The sequence below is a fragment of the Perna viridis genome, chromosome 1, assembly GCF_037379345.1.
Source record: "Perna viridis isolate PV_CMFRI_1.1 ecotype Kerala chromosome 1, ASM3737934v1, whole genome shotgun sequence".
NCBI classification, from domain to species: Eukaryota; Metazoa; Mollusca; class Bivalvia; order Mytilida; family Mytilidae; genus Perna; species Perna viridis.
Window position 1 is genome coordinate 58961964 of NC_142445.1, and position 20276 is coordinate 58982239.

General features: G+C 32.1%; 2 protein-coding genes across 2 annotated transcripts in view; one reads left to right on the plus strand and one right to left on the minus strand.

The window, feature by feature from the left end:
• The window catches only part of LOC148629599 (rapamycin-insensitive companion of mTOR-like), a 30274-nt gene extending 25583 nt beyond the window's left edge, over positions 1-4691 (minus strand). The window contains exons 1-5 of the mRNA XM_088554131.1: positions 4610-4691; positions 4474-4521; positions 1373-1532; positions 825-956; positions 144-334 (exon numbers count right to left, since the gene is read on the minus strand). Of these exons, the coding sequence (XP_088410257.1) occupies positions 144-334; positions 825-956; positions 1373-1532; positions 4474-4521; positions 4610-4667 (589 nt within the window). The 5' untranslated portion in view covers positions 4668-4691. The remainder of the gene's footprint in view (positions 1-143; positions 335-824; positions 957-1372; positions 1533-4473; positions 4522-4609) is intronic.
• Positions 4692-4840: 149 nt separating this feature from the next.
• On the plus strand, positions 4841-15381 carry LOC148629600 (diisopropyl-fluorophosphatase-like). Its single transcript, XM_088554132.1, has 5 exons — positions 4841-5035; positions 6990-7130; positions 7533-7664; positions 9530-9746; positions 11528-15381. Exons 1-5 carry the CDS (start codon positions 4865-4867, stop codon positions 11788-11790), a joined length of 924 nt encoding a protein of 307 aa, XP_088410258.1. The 5' UTR covers positions 4841-4864; the 3' UTR covers positions 11791-15381.
• The last annotated feature ends 4895 nt before the right edge of the window (positions 15382-20276 follow it).

A 20276-nucleotide genomic window follows, 5' to 3' on the forward strand; every position in this document is an offset into this window, starting at 1 on the left:
GCTGATATGATAAATCTAACAGTCAAACTCACTTGTCACACAAAAGGAAATTACAATATGCAAAAGTTATTCCTACCCCAAAAAATGTATTGTAAAAGTAAACATATTTTTTCCCAAGTAAAACATCATGAAATTTTTCTTACCTATTTCACAGATGGTTGCCAAAGATATTCTGACCATTCGATCTCTTTCATGAACTCCATCATTTCCAATAGCAACTAATGGGTAAATTAATGATGTAGACAATTTTTGAGGGGCCACATGAGCTATCTTTCGTATCAATTTAATGGCATGTATCCTCTCTACTTCATTGTCCAGACATACATCAACCGATCTGTACAGGAAACAAAACACTGCTACATTGTTATCATTGTTTACAATACATGTATATGTCAGACTGACTATCATACATGTAGATAATGATTACCACACACAGGCATAATGTGAATTTGATTACTTCTGATGTCATGCATTTGTATCATAATTTATTCATAAGATTATCAGCAAGTCTAGAGAGCAATACACATTCAGCAGAATGAAGTATCTATTTAGATTTCAGCTTTTAGAATAAAATTATCTATTTTTTTAGGATGGAACTAGCATTTAATAAGAGTACATATTTTTTGTATATCTGCAGTATATACACATTGAAAATGAGACCGTACCACACAATCTTCTTTCTACAAACAAAGGAAGTAAAACACTTTTAACAGTATCTAAATAAGCAAAATCTAATTACAACATTTCCCTATTTCCAATTAAGTAGCTAGGTGTAAATGGATAAATAAACTGTACTATGTGAATTCCTTTATGGCCTTACTTACCTGACAATTAAATAATCTATTTGCAATGCATAGACTAAATCTATAGCTTCTCCATCTTGGATGAAATATCGCAAGACTCTAAGTGTGGCTGCTCTTACTTCCTTTGCTTCATGAAATAAACTTATTCTCAAACTAAAAAAAAATGGTAAAAAATTTACATTCTATTAAATCATGTTACTTAAGAAAATCTACATCAATACAATTTATTTAAATTATTAAAATTTATTAAATTAATAATGTTTAACATGTACAAATGTACAAGTCAAAGAGACAACAATCCTATTGGGATGAAAATGTAAAGCATTATTTTCTTCACAAGTAGACTCTCCTTGGTTTAAGCATTGTAAGTTTGTCTAATACAGCAAATTTGGGTCTGTTGCCATACTTTAAGAATAAGTTTCATCACAAAAAATATTTGATTCTTATGATTAACAATCACACACCACATTTAGCATACAATAAACATTGCCATTTGACATTTACATTTCATCATCATAAAAAATAAGGGACAAATTTCTATTTACAAAAGGTATTAAAGCACTACTAACCATGCTAAAATGTCCCTTTTAGAAAACCCTGTAATTTTTTCTTGTTTATATTTCTGCAAAAATTTGACAAAAGCATTCAAGTATCCAAGTTTCCTAGACTTGGAGGTCTGAATCTGTGCAACTGTATTAACAAGTATTTCTTTTAAGTTGTCTGTTGGACCTGAAAAAAATTCTCATTTTAAAATTTATACATAATGTTCACTGAAGTTCACATGACATGTGGGAGATCATACATGTAACAGGTATGTAGTTCTAAGAAATAGACAGTAATCATTTAAAAGCACAAATTTAGTAAACAATAACATACACCAGGAAACATTCATGTATCAGATGTGTGATTTCTTAGAAACTTTTATCTTACGTGGGTTTTGTTTTTTTCTAATCTAAAAGGACTTTTACCCAAAGGGTACAAGCACTGAGTGTTTAAACAGATCAACATGAAATTTTAGATATCTCAAAATTAGAATTCCATAGGGGAAAGTCTGAAACTGATCTATATTACTTACTGATGTTCAATGAACATAACTTACGGTATACATATAATTTTCAAAAAAGAATACTAATAATTCCAATCATAATTTAAAGTTCATAGGGCCAAAAGAAAATATATGTTAGCTCCCTACAAAATGTACGTCAAGATTGTAATCAGACTATTTGATGCAGGATACAATATACATGCATGTGTATGGAAAAAATATTTCAATTAAATAAAACATTATTTTGTAAGCATAAATGGTTTAAATTATTTTTCACAATTTCATTCTGAAAGAAAAATCATCTATACAAATTTAACCTATGACCTTTGAATCATTCAGTCAGATTCTTGAGTTTGAGAGATTGAAGGACTTGAAGTTAAATTATTGATAAGATTTGAATCACAACTGCTCCTAATGTATCTTTTTTTGCACTATTAAAAACTCATAACTGGATTTGACAAATCTTGATTTAAGTGGGTTATTTCCTTAAAATAAAAAAAAAAATAATGATTTTATTGCTTTACTTTGCCTGGCTTCCTCATGTTCACTTCGTTTTGTGCTGTGTAAGATAAATGGTACAGGATTTGTGCTACAGTAAGATATAGAATTCAAACTCCAACATTTCTTTTCTAAATCAATATCAAATCTTTTAAAACTTATCCAAAATATTAAAGTTAACTTTTAACCTCTGATTGTTTTAGAAAAATGTAAAATTCTTACTAGAAAGTGAGAAGTAGTCAATTATTATTTTGGTACAATAACTTCCATTTATACATTTCGAGACTTTTAAGAACATAAAATCGACTTAATTTGAAAATATCACAAATTTCAACTAATTTAAACTTCAATTGATTTAAAACATCATTCAGAAATTTAGGACCCAGTTTACAGGGCTCACGCTACTGGGCGATTTAGGCGAAATAGTCGCCTTAGGTCACTCACTTCGTCCTCAGACGACACCAAAAGTAAAGTGCAGTAACCCTCTCATTTTCAGACATCACCCATGATTGGACTGTACTCAATCTATTAGCGGTATTTTAACCAGAGTAATCTTACTTCTGATAACAATTCAAACAAAAATGGTGCCAGTTCAAGAAAAATAAATTGTAAAAATCTTCGAAATCTTTCAAATATTTGGTTAACAAGCAAGTATTTTAATAAGTTTTTCATTTCAAACTTTTAAGACAGGTCACAGGATACAGAAATAACATTCTTCACTCCAGCTTACGATTATTCATGTTTTATCGTTTAAATTTCATTTCGAAACGTGCAAATTTGTTGTGCGGTTTGTTTGGACTTGGATTGAATTTATCTCAATTGATAATTCAATAGAAAACTCATAGCGTTTCTTTTGATCTTCTTATGTCAAAACTGAACAGTGAATTCTCCATTTCAACTGAAAATTTCATAAGTTGAGACAAGTTTGTACCAACCACTACATGTACAATATGTGTCAATAAAGTTTGAGTCTTGATTTGTTAGTACATGTAATAGATTTTGAACATGATTACTGATACACTACTCTTGATCAACTTACATTAAGAGACTGGACATTTTGGACAAGAAATCATTATGGATTAATTGGGACCAGGGAAAAAAACAGAACAAAAAGAAAATTCCAACAGAATGGCACTGCCTGAAATTTTCTATTCCAGTGCTGCTAAAAAGACAAAATTATTAGGACAGTGCATTACATGAAGCTTTGCTTTACTCAATAATATATCAATTTTACTGTTATAAATTTGGTAAGGGGTAGAGATATAGAAATTCAATTTCATGAATATATAATATAGTTAATCTTTCAGTCAGCAGCCTGGGTGAGCAGGCTTTCATTTTGTCCAAAATATTTAGTTACTTACATGTACATATGTAGCTTAAAGATAAAGTAACATTTATCTCAATAAAAGAAAATAAACATATAAAATGCATGCTTATACTGTGTGCATGCAAGTAACATATAATACATATAATTTTTAAAAAACGTGTTGGTGAATGATGCATGTACACGTTCACTTCTTCATTACCACTCTCCATTTCTCCCAGTGGTTCTCAGAAAGAGAAGTCACTTCTCCCTGTTTTTATCAAGTAGCTTAAGCCCTGAGTTTAAGTATAAAATTCCTAATAGTAATAGAAAAATTGGTGATTTCATGATTTGGGTACAAGTTACACATTTCAGTGTATACCCCGAACCCAAAATATTTCTTCCAATAATTTTATGAATATTTGGAATGTCCTTGGCCATCTCCATCTTATTACTGATGAAAAATTCCTAAACAAACTTGGCAAAATTATAAAATGTATGATATCTGTTTGAATTAAAAGGGAACCTGATATTTTTGATAACATTTGGACTTCGCTTGCACTTCAGGCCATTGCCTTTCTAATATTAAACTGCCAGTTGAATAGAGAATACATAGTGGGATATACATGTACAAAAAATGTATGCAAGTGTGAAACAGGTGCCCTTTGAACTGCCGACCCTATCAGTGTAAATATATTTTATACAGAACATTGACAATTTATCAACACTTGGCATTAATTTGGGTTTTAAAGATGTCACATTCCAACAGTTCACGTAATCACGTTTACATTCTCCATCAGCTGAATAAAAAACAGAGGACAAACCTTTGGTAAAGTCCAACCGAAAGCCTTCGTCTCCATTGTCATGGCGAGCTGAAAAACAAAATAGAAATATTTATATAAGAGAATAATGAATGACATGTGCTTAAAATGTGACCGACGTGAATCAAAAGATGCATACATTTAAAACGGCCAGCTTTGTGTGACCGTATGCCTTGGCGAGCCCCAACGGCCGCCATATTTTTTTACTTCCTACATTTACGACATGTCGCAAAGTATTTTTATTCTATAGAAAATTGGCAATTAAATGATAATATTAAATGATCTGATTTTAAACCAAAACATATAAAATGAGATACTTAACAAATTAATGACAGGCATGAATAATTTTTTTTTACGACATATTCAAATCCTTGCTTTTGGCAAAGGTGTAATCATGAGTGCCAGAGTCTCTACACCAAATTTTTCCAAGATAGTTGACAACCTTGCCGGTGCTGAAGGTCCAGTTTTTGACAAAAATGGTGTATTTTATATGGTTGCCCCGGAAGTTGAAAAAGATGGTGCATTTGCAGGTCAAGTTTTCAAAGTAGATGTTCAGAACTGTAAGGTCTGTTTTCTTCATATTCTAAATTTTTAATATATTATAAGTATGGTCTCCAGGGCGGATTCAGGCGGGGGCATGGGGGGGGGGGGGCGGTGTTTGTGGATTCTTGGAGTTATGGTTTTCTTCATAGGACATTTTTGTGTTTTTAGTCCTTTTTTGTCACATTTGTTGACTCAATCATCTTATTTGATTATTTCTGAGTTTTACCATCAATTCCGGATTAGACATGACCATTATTGGTCTAGTAAATACTATTTTACACACTTTGCAAAAATAGGTGATGCAGTTAAATTTGTTTTCAAAACATTATTTTGAACTTGCCTTAGTCAAGTTAGTGTGGGTAGCATTTTTATTCTTAAGTGGACTGTCTATTGGTTTCTAGAATTGTAGAAGCTTTTATAAAGGTAGAAGTGAAATATTCAAAAGTGAAAATTATGTTCATGAAAACAGATGACAGAAGTATACATAAGTACGTGTAAGCCTGTATTGGCTGTAGCCATCTAAGGCTGTGGCATGGTCTTATGTACACACACACACACATCAGAGTGTGACGACTCTATTCTATACACAGCTCCATCGGATCAAATTGATACAAGGAACATAATACATAATAAAAATGGTCTGAAAAATTCCCTAAACAGGAGGAATGACCTGGCCAGCGAAAACTATATTTTATATAGCCTAGCTGGCTGAGTGGTCTAGGGCGCTGGATTTTGTGCAGGCGGTGTTGCCATAGATGTCACAGCAGTGCGAGTTCGAGTCCCGTGGAGGGAACGACCAAAAATTTGCATTGCAAATTTGACAGTTCTAATATTGTTTGGAATTTTTCAGACCTTTCTATACATTTACATATCTTCCCTGTATCAATTTGATCTGATGGAGCAGTGTAGCGAATAGAGTCGTCACATTCTGAGACGTTTGTATATATAGTGTACAATATTTTATATATATATCCGATGTTTATATGAATTGTGTAAACATTTTGTTTATTGTCTTCCTTTCTTTTTCTTCAAATATATGTATACAGTAAAGGAAATGTTCCTATGAACATCACAGCAGGGAGTGTAACACATATAATAAGTCCTAGTGAATTATGTCATTCTGTTTCTAATTTTAAATTATTAAAATTTTAAATGAATTATATTTTGATCATTGACATTACTTGAATTCAACCTCACAGACAACTTTGTGTCCTGGAGATATTCTTGTGTTTGTAATCAGTTTTAATTTAATTACTACTCATGTTTTAGTGATAGCAAACCTTCAATTTTATAATGTAATAAAACTGTTTCATGACAGTGTCATACAAATGTACATGTATATGAATAAAATTCTAACTTTTAAAATTATGAGCTGATTTTTGGCCTATGTGAGAAATATATTTTGTAGTTCTTTCCAGCAAAAAATTCTTGTTACCTGTGTAAAAGATTATGTAATGAGAAATGAAATTTAAGGGAGCATATTATCAAAAAATTGCTTCTGTCATGAAAATAGCTTGATATGCTTACTGTCCAGTAGGATGTATGTGTGGGAAGACATTTTGGGACCTAATTTGCATTATAATATTGTAATAAGCTAGAGAGGCCTTATTGATAAATACATGTAAGTCACTAACCATAAGTTAAATGACATCCTAGGTTTGAGTGGGGTATTTTATGAACCATATACATTGACAATATCACTGTCGTGATAAGTCACAAACACGATGTTCCATGAATTACAGTTTGTACTCAGGCCTTTCTGGCCAAAGCATATAAATGTTTTAATAATGAAAAATATATGAAAATTAACTGAGTTGAATAACAGTTTGTTTTCTCCATCAAGACTGTTTGGCCCACTCTAAATCCAGAAATCGCAAAGAGTCCACATGTTGTAACTCCCTATCAGACTGAAATCAAGCTTTTTTGTTGTAATCACTCATGTGACATACAAATACATTTACAATTATGCATTTCAGGCTACAGTTGTGTGTGAACCCAAGATAGACAACTATGGAGGAATTCCTGCTGGCTGTCAGTGTGATAAAAACAATGTGATATGGATAGCTGACATGAGACTTGGTGTATTTACAATGGATCAGTCTGGACAGTTTAAACAAGTAAATTTAGTAGAATATCTCAAATGGTGATTAGCATAGTGATGAAATATTAATAAAATAGAAATATTAAATATACAAATATTTTAGTTATATTTGAATCACATTTAATACAAACTTTTTTATTCATTTTTTATAATAATCAAATTACTAAGATATATACATGTACAAATGTTTGGTATATTTCTCCTCTCATCTATGCCATTTGCATTATCTTTTTTTATTTGTCTTTAAATGGTATTTAGTTCCATGGTCACATTTTAGGTTAGGTGACTTTTAGCTTGCTTATTAGTTACATTCAATACTTCAGAGTTGGATATTTCTCATGATTCCTTAAAAATACTAAGGTTTATTCTTTTAAAACTGGAAAATATGTGCTACTTCAATACTTTTCTTATATTTCAGTTCTGCACAGTGGATAAGGATGGAAAAACATTGCAGGGCTGTAATGACTGTATTTTTGATTATGATGGCAATTTATGGGTGACAGCACCAGCTGGAGATATAGCTCCTAGTCCATACAGGAGGTCTATGGAGGTTAGTCACTGTTACATATAATAAATAACACAATACTTCTTTTCAATACATGAACATTTTGATGAGGCCATTACTTTTTTTTCGCCTTTTTGTACTGTTTTTTTGTCAATGACGAAAGTCATGATGGCTAGAAATATCACTAACTGAATTATTTAGAAGTCTATCTTTTTTTTTAGCTACAGTGGTTTTACATGTATATTTTCTTTTTCTTGTGTGGAAATAGCAAAAAAAAATAAATGAAAAAAAAGGGAGAGTAAGTCTCAAGGACTTTGCTATAGTTTGTAGATTTTCCATTTTCATATGTTGATTTTTCATTAAATGTGTAAAATACTTTTCTTAAATTGCCAAACTGTTGTAATCAGTTAAAATGAGATGTCTGAAGAAGTTTTTATCTAAAAACTGTCTCCTTGGATTCTTGTGTTTTTCAATGAATTTGATTTAAAAGAATGTGTATGATTGTTGAGTTATTTCCCTTTAATTGAAAATTGACAATTTTTACATGTTCTATGTTGACACTCTAGAATCAACATTCTTTTGTGGTTGAAGGAAAGAACTTGCTAATTATTAGCCCTTACAAATACCTTGTACATATGGAATTTCAAGTTGATAGGTCTAAATTCATGGTCAAAAGGTCAAATTTGTTTACAGCCTCAGGATATCTAGCTTTGTGGATTCAATCTATCAAATATTAGTTTGAACATACAAGCTGGGTCAAATTGATTTTTTAAAAAGGAGATATGTGACATTTCATGACATGAGGTTCGAATGAATTTCATGGATAAAATTGCATGTTGTTGTATTAATACAAAAATGTATGTTGAATATTTTAATGTGATATGCTTTAAAGCTCTTTAGACCACAGCCATGGTAAAGAAGGGATAAACACTTGACCAACATTTTGTGCAACACATAGGCTGCATCTATTCAAAAATATAAAGAAACTAGTCCTATGAGAATCAAAATAAATCATGGGAACTCCATTTTATTATTGTTTTACCATGGGCTGGCCATTCATGTTGCTATTTATCAATACAACATAAATGGCCAGTCTGTGGTAAGATAATAATAAAATGGAGTTTCCAGGATTTATATTTTAATTCATTATTTGAAAAGAAACCCATCAACTTTTACTGTGCATGTATTTGCTACATATATGTGTATAATTTATACAACTAGCAGAAATTACTTTTTATAGCCATCAGTTTTTGGCAAAGGATAAACATAGGTCAAAGGTACAGTATGAAGGATAAACATAGGTCAGATGTATAGTCTGAAGGATAAACATGGGTCAAAGGTATAGTCTGAAGGATAAACGTGGGTCTAAGGTATATTATGAAGGATAAACATGGGTCAAAGGTATAGTATGAAGGATAAACATAGGTCAGAGGTATAGTATGAAGGTTAAACATAGGTCAAAGGTATAGTCTGAAGGATAAACATGGATCAGAGGTATAGTCTGAAGTATAAACATAGGTCCAAGGTATAGTCTGAAGGATAAACATGGGTCAGAGGTATAGTATGAAGGATAAACATAGGTCAAAGGTATAGTCTGAAGGATAAACATAGGTCAGATGTATAGTCTGAAGGATAAACATAGGTCAAAGGTATAGTCTGAAGGATAAACATATGTCAAAAGAAAAGTATTAATGGAAACAAATAATTGAGACAACCTCGGGGCAAATTTTGGACCATGGTTTGTGACTACTGTGACAAATAGATTTTTTAAATATTGCAAGCATGGATATTCATTCCATACTCCCACTTATGACAAGATTTGAAATTCTAAGTCAGTTTTCATGACTCAAACAGTGTAGGCTCTTTGAACAAACAAATGTACTTGTAGTTTTCTTTTATTCCTCCCCCAGGAGCCATTTGGGTCGGTGTACTGCATCACTAATAAACAAGAAGTAATTAAAGTGGATACTGGTTATAAATTTTCTAATGGTATAGCAGTAAAACACACATCAGATGGAAAACCACAGACTCTAATAGTTGCTGAAACCCCAACTAAATTATTGTGGGCTTATGATATTTTAGGCCCTGGAAAAGTTGGACCAAAGACATTGTGGGGAAAACTGCCAGGTTTGTTATAAGATATGAATAATGCTATGGTAATTTCTTCCTCTATCAAATTTCATAAAGAAAATCAAGGATAACGTATTCTTGTAGATTTAGAGTGTTAAATGGGGAACTGTTCTTTTTAAAAATTGGTAAAACACTGCAGTCAGTTTTATATGGTATATTTTGAAGTTATAATACGTCTGCAGTTGTTTTATTAGAGCTTTCAATTGACTTAACACTTATTGTATTTTCTTAAGTCTTTTCCTGGTATGTAATACCACATTCTGTGTTTTCCTGCATTTATAAGTTTTTTAGCCTACCTGGCCAAAAGCCATGTGAACTATTGCCATCACTTGGTGTCCGTCGTCATAGTCTTCTGTTGTTGTTAACAAATTTTCAAAACTCTACTCCTCTGAAACTTCGTGACCAATTTGAACCAAACTTGGTATGAATGTTCCTTAGGGTATTCTACATATAATTGATGTGGGGATTTTTGATTTGTTGAAAATATGGCCATCGTACTTAAAATAGATTGATTGATTGTTGGGGTTTAAAGCCCGAGCAGCAATATTTTAGCTATATTCAGGTGAATTGAAAATAGAACATAGGGGTCAGTCAGACGTTTTTCTTATAGATCTCCAAAACACTAAGGTTTAGCAGAATTCTAACAAAGAGTGAAAATGTTCAGCATGATGAGATCTACATGTATCTGCACACAAATTTTCATTTTAGTCTTTTAAGCCATGTTGGAGAAAGTGCCTTTTTGATGTGTTTTCCCTATTTTTAAAGTTATTTCTTTTAAAAATCTCCTCTTAAACTACCAGATCAATTTAAACCAAATTTAGTAGGAATAGTTCATAGCGTATTCTGCATAGATCTGATGTGGGAATTTTTTATCTGTTGGAAAACTTGGCCGCTTATACTAAAATAGAACAAAGGGGTCAGTCAGGAGTTTTTTTCTTATATATTTCCAGTACCATTAGGTAAGCCAAATTCTTTCAATTGCTGAAATGATCTTTATTATAAGGCCAACAAAAATCTGCTTTATATCAAAGTTGTCGGAAAACTCCTTGTTAGAGTTTTGGCCCTTGAAAGGTGAAAAGTGTTTTTTATTTTAATTTTTCAGCCTGGATCTTGAAAACTATAATAGATTGAAAGAAACTGCAAATGGCTGAAATGATCCTTATGATAAGGCCTACAAAAGTCTTTGGGGATTAAAGATGTCAGACGCCTCCTTGTTAGAGTAATTTCCCCTGAAATAGATAGAAAGAAACATTCTATTGATGAAATGATCCTCATGATAAGTCCTACCAAAGTCTTCTTTTGAGTCAAAATTTTCAGAAAACTCCTTGTTAGAGTTATTGCCCTTGAAAAGTGAGCGATTCAAGCTCCTTGGAGCCTCTTGTTTTTGTATGAAATCAAGAGAGCAATTCCTTTACATTCTGTAATATTGTTTCTGTACCTTATTTAAAACTGGTTTTGCTACTTATTATTTCATTATTGAAACTAGCACAGAAGAAAACTTCAATGAATACCTAGAAAATTGCCTTTTTTAAAATACATCACTGTTAAATACAAAAACTCATTTTTAAATACAATAAGTTTTAGAAAGCATAGCTATCATTTCATTTGAAAGTTAAGAAATACATTATTTTGAACATACATGTACATGTAACTTGTTTATTATAAAGATGTGATGATCATACTTTTTTCAAATTCCTTCATGTTTCAAGAAGATGTTAAATGTATGCGGTGTTATAAAATATTAGGAGCACTATTTTGATCTTACAACTTGCTTTTAGGTGATTTAGAAGGTGGTCCTGATGGAATGGACTTTGATGAAGAAGATAATCTTCTAGTCTCTCATTGGGGCTCAGGCCATATAGAAGTGTTTGGTCCAAATGGCGGTGAACCTCACACTAGAATCAAATGTCCATTTGATAAAGTTAGCAATGTACATTTCCAGCCAGGAACCAATACAGTTTTTGTAACAGAGCACAGTTATCATGGTCTTTGGAAGTTCTCTTGGGAGAGAAAGGGTAAACCTCAGTATTGTGATGTGTAGAGGATTTAATCTTTAGAGGTGATAGATTTTTGTATTTTATTTTTACACAGAACTTGAGGCTTAGCCTGAGAATCTTTTGTTTACTGTAAACCAACATATGTTTATACAACTTTAAACAGTATGTTATGGTGTAATGTTATGGCAATGTGTTTGGCTTCCAGACAATAACTAGAGTATGAATTTATGGATCTATTTGAAATTGTACCACAATGTTATCTGTGGTCATATCAAGCAGCACCTATTAGATCATTTCGTTGGAAGCTAATAGTACAAGCACCTTAAAAAACTGGCAATGACAATATTTTATTTGGACTGAACACATCCTTTAGTTTTCAGTTGGAAAAGAAACTTTTTATACTAGCTTTACAATTCATGAATTCTTGAAAAAATCTTTAAATATGTTGGTTTACAATACACAATGTACTGCTAAATTGATTAATTAAGCACTGGAATCTGTAAGTATCAGGCAAATTGAAAAATGATGAATTATGCTCAGAAAAGACACTTGAATTTGACAATATGGGAGCAAAGAAGACAAATTGGCAGGTGGTTTGTCTTAGAAGTGTCAGAGGATGGGGAAAAGGGAGTTTGAAGTTACAATAGATAGAATGGTATAATAATAATAAGTTCATAATGAACTTGCAATGCATTTCATATAATTTATACCTCTAATTTTTTATACTTAAAGGGAAATGAATGCCGTTTCTGCATTTCATCATGATTCACCCACTACCTGACTCTTACAGAGAATAAATCTTGAAATGTCATGAAAGAAATTATAATCAAGATAGTTAAGTAATCAGTTTGAATGTTAATTTTTATGCCCCTGCAACGATAAGTTGGGGGGATATTGTTTTACCCCTGTCCGTCCGTCCATCTTTTACCAAAATTATGGGCCCTGGACTTAAAAAATTCCATGGAAAGAACAGTTTTTCGCACTTTTTTTGTAAACCCTTGAAGATATTGAACTGATTTTTGGTATGTGAGTCTGTCATGATAAGTTACAAATCGAGTATAAGTTTCATTCTTCTACGCTGAGTTTTACCAAAATAATGGGCCCTGCACTTTAAAAATTGTATTGAAATAATAGTTTTTTGCTTTTTTTTTTCGTGGATCGTTATGGTGTGTCCATCAGCACCATGAAAACTGATTTATTCAACGGGTCATAGTTTTTCTTTTCTCGTTTGTCTACCCTGGACTTGACTTTTTATGAGCAACTTGGCGGGTATTTCTAGAAAAGCAGAGGACGCTTACCCTACTGGTGCACCTGGTCCATTCTCCCAGTTTTTAGTGGAGTCCGAGTTGCTCATTTACTTTTGTTACTTTGTATGTATGATTTTAGTTACTTTATGTTCTTTGTTGTGTATGTATGTTTTCCATGTCTGGTCTTTGTCCCTGGATTACATTCTTTTGATTACCGCTATAACCTTGGTTCCCTTGATTACTCTTTTTGTAAAGGCCTGGTTTTTGGTATGTGAGTCTGTCATGATTAGTTACAGATTGAGTTTAAGTTTCGTTCAGCTATGCTGAGTTTTACTCAAAACCACATGCGGGGGCATCATTTGTGTCTCTCAGACACAATAACACATCTGACAATGTGCTTTTTACAATTATAAGCTGTGATATAGCTGTATGAAGGTTAAATGCGGGGGCATCACTTTATCTAGTTTTTGTTGCATTTTGATTCATTTTTTATTAATTACATATATCTGACAATCTTTGACCCACCATTTTTGTGAAATTACTGATGTACATTTGTAAAGATTGATAAAGAAGTGATTGCACTTGGGAAACAAGTTACAGTTCAATAAGATAATATTTTTAGAATGCATGTAAAATTTTATGACAAGTTTAATGTCTTATGCTTGTATGCTTGTTTGAGATCACAAAATTCTATCCCATAAATGAAACTAAATTAACCAACAGTTAAATTTTTATTAAGAGGCACTCCTTCATATCTTTGGCACAGTTTCTGTGCAGGTGTTTTAACTTTAAGCTCTTTCTTGTTTAGTATTTATTTAATCAATCTTGGGATATGGTAGTTTGTAAAATTAATAAAAAGTCTGAAGTTTGAAATATCTTCATACCAAAATATCATCTGGAGTTATTTACATATAATTTTAAGATAATGAGTTTTTTAGGTTATGCATATTACAATTGTATCTTTCAAGTTTATCATTTTTATGGTGTTATAGCTTGATATATTGAAGACAATATTTTATTTTTTCTACAAATGTTTACACTTGTTACATTCCAATCTACAGTATGCAAAGTTGTTAAATCTATAAATGATAGTGTCATACTTTGTATAACATGATTATCAACTGTATTGTTTTGATGTTTCTGTTTCTTTGTTTACATTTTTTTGCTGTAGTGATACTGACAATGTTCTTGTTAAATGTCAAACATATAATATATATTTTGATAAGATTACTGGGTTGGTTGTTTTATCAATGTGTTTCTCATTACTTGACTGTTATTATAACAGTATATTTTTGAGAAGATTTTTTAAAGAAATTTTTATATTGCAGTAGCAACATTTGTTTTGGCACTGAACTGTAATAACTTATTTGTTCATTAAGTTGAGGGAATTATAATTTTGATTTTATATTTTAAAAATATCCACGTAAAGCTGTAGTTTCTGTTGAATAGCTTGTTAAAATTTTGATGAAAAACTACAGATATAGCTCATTATTCAGGACTTTTTTTGCGAGGATCAGGTATGCTTTAAATTCATAACAATCCACAATTGTTCAAACTTGTATTTTTTTATATCAGTGTTATTGTTTATCTGTTGGAGTTTTCATACATGCAGTGCTATACATGTATATTACATTGTAAATGTTTTAATTTTTCATAATTGCTTATTTCACAGATTCTGTTATGTAAAGTAGTCATGAGATATCAATTTTTGTGGTTTAAAAAAAATGACAAGTGCCATATAGTATTTAAAAATCAATTTCACAGGTGCTTTTTTTTTGCACTTTTCAAAAATCCACTGCAAAATTAATGCATATACAGTATTTGTTTGTTCAGCTGTTATGACCTTAGTAGAAGACATTGAATAAAAATTCAACCCACATTAATGGAAGAAAACTGTTTTGAAACAAGAATTTTCAATATATTGTCCATGATATAGTTTTTAATTCTCAAAATATTTCCCCTGCACTATAGATCATGATCTTTGAAAATTTTATTTTGTCTTTTGATTACAGCATCAAGTTAAATGGCCTCTAATTGATAAGTGTTTGCTATTGACTTTTTAACCCTAATTGTTGCTTGAGTATATTAAGTTAGTTATGTTACATAATATTACATTAAATAGTGATAGAAATTCGTCAGAAAAATTGTTTTAATGGTTTCATTTTCATCATCAGAACTTGATGGTTAGCTTGTAGCTTTATTAAATCTTTTAAAGGTTACATGATTTGTATTTTGGTTGTAATAAGAGCTATTCAAGAGTTTTACATATTATTAATTGACTGATATTTATGAACATTTTTACATAATGTTATCCTTGATTTTGATGATTGTTTACTTTCTAGTCAATGTAACAAAAATTATACATATTTAATAAACAGAATAACTTTACAGAGCATTGTAATATCAATAAAATGGCCATGAGATGACATCTTATTATCATAAGATATTAAAAAGAAGACATGTAGATTCTCCTTCAGAATAATTTCTCCACCTGAGAAAGTAAAATTAAGATTTTTTAACATACAACCTTTTAAATACCATAGATGTAGTAATTTTTGCATATTCTGTCAAGTAAACATATTCATGGATATCAAAATTTGGAAAAATGATAAGTGATATGTAGTTTTCAATATAAATTTCCAGAGTACCTTTTTTTGTACTTTTATATCCACTGCAAAGATAGCAAAAATTAGTAAACCTTGAATATTAATATATTGACAGTCTTTAAGTCTTACCATTTAGAGAAATAGTTTAAATCAACAATAGACTGAAGGAGAATTATTTTCTCCCATGAAATTTTTACAACTTGTAAATGTAAAATGACTGAAAATCTCTTTAATATCAGAAATTGAATCAGTTTTGGTAGTTAACTGTCACTGGGTTAGAATGGGCAAATTTAGTTTTTGGGTTTTTGATACCTTATGTATGGTTCATGTCTGGAACTTCCCTACTATTTCTGAACTCTACATGAAAATATAGTCCAAATATATCTGTTGGAGTTTTCATACATGCAGTGCTATACATGTATATTACGCTGTAAAGGTTTTAATTTTTCATAATTGCTTATTTGACAGATTCTGTAATTGATCAACTCAGTAGTATTCTATTACTATTGCAAATGAAATTAAGATCTGGTCTTCAAAGCAAATGAAAATTTCAGGACTCCTTTTTGGCCTTGATAGATGTTAAGGAATAAAATTGCATTTAGGGAATAATAAACAGGAAGTGAAGAGACGTGATTTCAACCAAGTAATATTGGCAGGAAAATTCAAAGTGTTAGGAAGTTACTAGTTTTGGAAAATCTTACATTCATCGAGGAAATTATTTATTTAAGCTGAAGTTGGTTTTATTTCAGTATAATTACAGTGTAGGATAAATGCAGTTAAAAGCCTTTTTGAAAGTTTATGCAAATTATTTTTTGGACAGGTCTAACTATTTGGGAAATAGGTGAAGTGGTACAAAATTTGTAAATGTGTGTGAAGTTGGATACTGTTAAACTATTGATTACAGTAAGTCTTCAGAAATCAGTAAAGATTGACATTCAGTTTCTACATTTGGGGGGGGGGGACAGTTCTAAACAATATGGGAAGAACAAATGTATGATTACAGTTTCATTTTACATCATGTAATCTTTGAAAGTTTGTTCACACGTCAGTTTTCACTTGAATCAAAAACCTTCAGTACTAACAGCACTTTGATTTCTTTGTGAAGATGAGGATGAATTTGTTGACTTTCATTCTAAGTAAAGTAATAAAACCAACATTGGAGAGTAAAATGTGTATGATATTAAAACAAACACTTCTTCAACTGAAAATATGATAAACTAACATGTTTCATGTATTATCTTATGTAAAAGCCATGAAAATATTGCATATAACTCATGTAAAAAATAGGCAAACCTATTGTAAGATATTTAGAATAGTAAGCTCCTTTATAAACAAATCCTATTGTTATCATAGCAATTACAAACTAGAAAAAAAATCTGTTTTAAAAATACTGGTAATACACATTGAATTGATATATATCTGTTAATAACACCAAATAATTCTACTCTATAATTCCTTTAGATGAGAAGTTTTCATTAGAGGACAGCTGTTCCACTCAATCATTCTTCAGGTGGGAAGTTGTCGTAAGATGACAGCTGTTCTACTCTATCATTCTTCAGGTGGGAGGTTGTCATCAGAGAACAGCTGTTCTACTCTATCATTCTTCAGGTGAAAGATTGTCGTGAGAGGATATTTGTTTTGCTCTATCATTCTAAAGGTGGGAGGTTGTCATCAGAGGACAGCTGTTCTACTCTATCATTCCTTCAGGTCGGAAGTTGTTGTGAGAGGACAGCTGTTCTACTCTATCATTCTTCAGTGGGAGGTTGTCATCAGACGAAGCTGTTGTACTCTATCATTCTTCAGCTGGGAGGTTGTCACGAGAGGACAACTGTTCTACTCTATCATTCTTCAGATGGGAGGTTGTCATCAGAGGACAGCTGTTCTACTCTATCATTCCTTCAGGTAGGAAGTTGTTGTGAGAGGACAGCTGTTCTACTCTCATTCTTCAGGTGGGAGGTTGTCATCAGAGGACAGCTGTTTTACTCTATCATTCTTCAGGTGGGAGGTTGCCATTAGAGGACAGCTGTTTCTACTCTATCATTCCTTCAGGTTGGAAGTTGTTGTAAGAGGACAACTGTTCTACTCCATCATTCTTCAGGTGGGAAGTTTTCATTAGAGGACAGCTGTTCTACTCTATCACTCTTCAGGTGGGAAGTTGTCGTGAGATGACAGGTGTCCTACTCTATCATTCCTTCAGGTGGATAGTTGTCATCAGAGGACAGCTGTTCTGCTCTCATTCTTCAGGTGGGAGATTGTCGTGAGAGCACAGCTGTTCTACTCTATCACACCTTCAGGTGGGGTATGTCATGAGAGGGCTGCTGTTGTATTCCTCTATTCCTCCAGGTGGGAAGTTGCCATGAGAGGACAGCTTTAAGTCTTACAGATTCAGGAGCAAACGTTTGCATTTCTCATGTTACAATAAGAAAAAAATACTAAACTGACTAAAACATATTTCACTTTTCGGACTATTTTGAAGAAATGGCATGTGCCATTTGTAAGTTCCTGTTCATTAAGGCGGACCAAGGATGTTTTCTTGAAAAAAAATATTATATTTTGCAGATATGATTAAAGAGATTCCACGTATATTTGTATATAATTGACGGGTAATATAGGTATTTCAAGTTTTACTATGTCATTTAAGTATACAAAATCTTCACAACTCAAGGATATCTAAAGGTTACTTCTTTTTGAATCAGTGTAACGAGAATAGGTGTGGTGTATGTGTCAAAGAGACAACAACCCAACCGGTATGAAAATGTCAGCCCAAGAACCATTGGTCTTCAAAGAAGGACGATGAAACCCTCATACCGCAGGACAGGCTGTAACTACCCAAAACATCATTATACACAGATACAGCGAAAGAATTGCCCCAATATACTTGAGTAAAATAAAATAAACTAAAGGTGAAAACGAAACAAGACATAAAGAGGCCAGCAATACCTGACTTGGGACATGCGCAAAAAACGCGGCGGTTCAAGTACTTTGGCGTGTTTAACTCCCCCCCCATTAAAATCTGGCCACTGTGGGAAAATATTACACAATTAAACACACATAAAAACCAGTTCCAAAATGTCTGAGTACCTTGTTAAGGAAAAGAGGAAACTGAATATAAAGTTCACAAATGTACAAACTAAGGACTACTAGCAATTAACTGATAAGCCAGCTCCAGATCAGTTGGAACCTACAAAAAGTTATGTCCCCATGGTATGTAAAATCAATCCCGATTCTCCGCATGCGGGGTTCAGAATCACGGTACATCATATGAGTCATACAATAAGGACACAACCCATGTTATTCATTATTAGTTTTACTCTGGAAGAATTTGTCTAGAAGAGTAGTTAAGGGAACCGAAATTCGTGCGTAAATGAAAAGAATATATCCCAAGGATAGGCTAGAGAAGGAAAATACACTCAACGAAGAACATGAAGTAACCAAAAAATAACACGTGCAAAGAAAAAAGTAAATGAGCAACGAACTTAGATGACATATTTTGGTTTCTTCTCCTGTACTAACTATATTAGGCTTCCTATTAACTCTACAATGAAACCAGATACTTGAAAGTACAGGCAAGTCTACGGACTCCACAATGAAACCAGATACTTGAAAGTACAGCCAAGTCTACGGACTCCACAATTAAACCAGACACTTGGAAGTACAGGCAAGTCTACTGATTCCACAATGAAACTAGATACTTTAAAGTACAGGCAAGTCTATCGACTCCATAACTAAACCAGACACTTGAAAGTACAGGCAAAACTATCGACTCCACAAACTAAACCAGACACTTGAAAGTACAGGTAAGACTATCGACTTCACAATTAAACGACGATCTTATTTCATTAATGTTGTTATTTGTCATTAACTTCCTTGAACGGAAATACGAGGCAGATGAAATTGTACCAAAATTTCTCCACACACTCTTCATAGTACATGGTCTTCTAAATTGATCACGTAGTTACGCAATTATCACATAAAGATAGCAAAACAAATCGTGTCTATTTTACGAATGAATTATTACAACAAGGAAATGAACGATTTTGTGATTTTACAAACGTTTTCATTGCCAATTTAATCAAGTCTTCCTCAATTACTAGCATGTAAACGTACATTGCACGAAATTTACTCTATTAAAATGTATCTGTCGTTTTCAGTCAACATTTAAGGTGTATAACTAATGTACTGAGGATGCAAATTAAAGATTCCTGAATTTCTAAGTGCACATTGGCTAATAAATGGTTTTCTATTAAGAAAGCTTCAATTTACAGCACAAACATGGATAATCCCAACCACTGCTAGGTGTAAGCTAAGATATTCGCATATGGACACAATATTGTAAATATCAGAGCAGAGAATTAAGACTGAATTAAACACATCTAAGTTCAACTTTTTTATATCAATATAAAATCATATAACATTACACATTTTGATATGCTGTACACGTGTTTCAAGGAGTAATTTTTCACCAGCAGTATTAGAATCATACACAAAGGAAGATCTAAATTAAAAGGGTATTGTGCCTCAAAATTGATTTTCTGCAGAGTGAGTAGACAGTTGAGTTTTCAAAAGCAAAAAAGGGTTACATCAACTTTCCATTGGCAATATACCAACACCTCCAGCCAACTGAATACACATTTCACGGTTGATTTTGTACATGAATACAAATACTTTCTTTGTAGG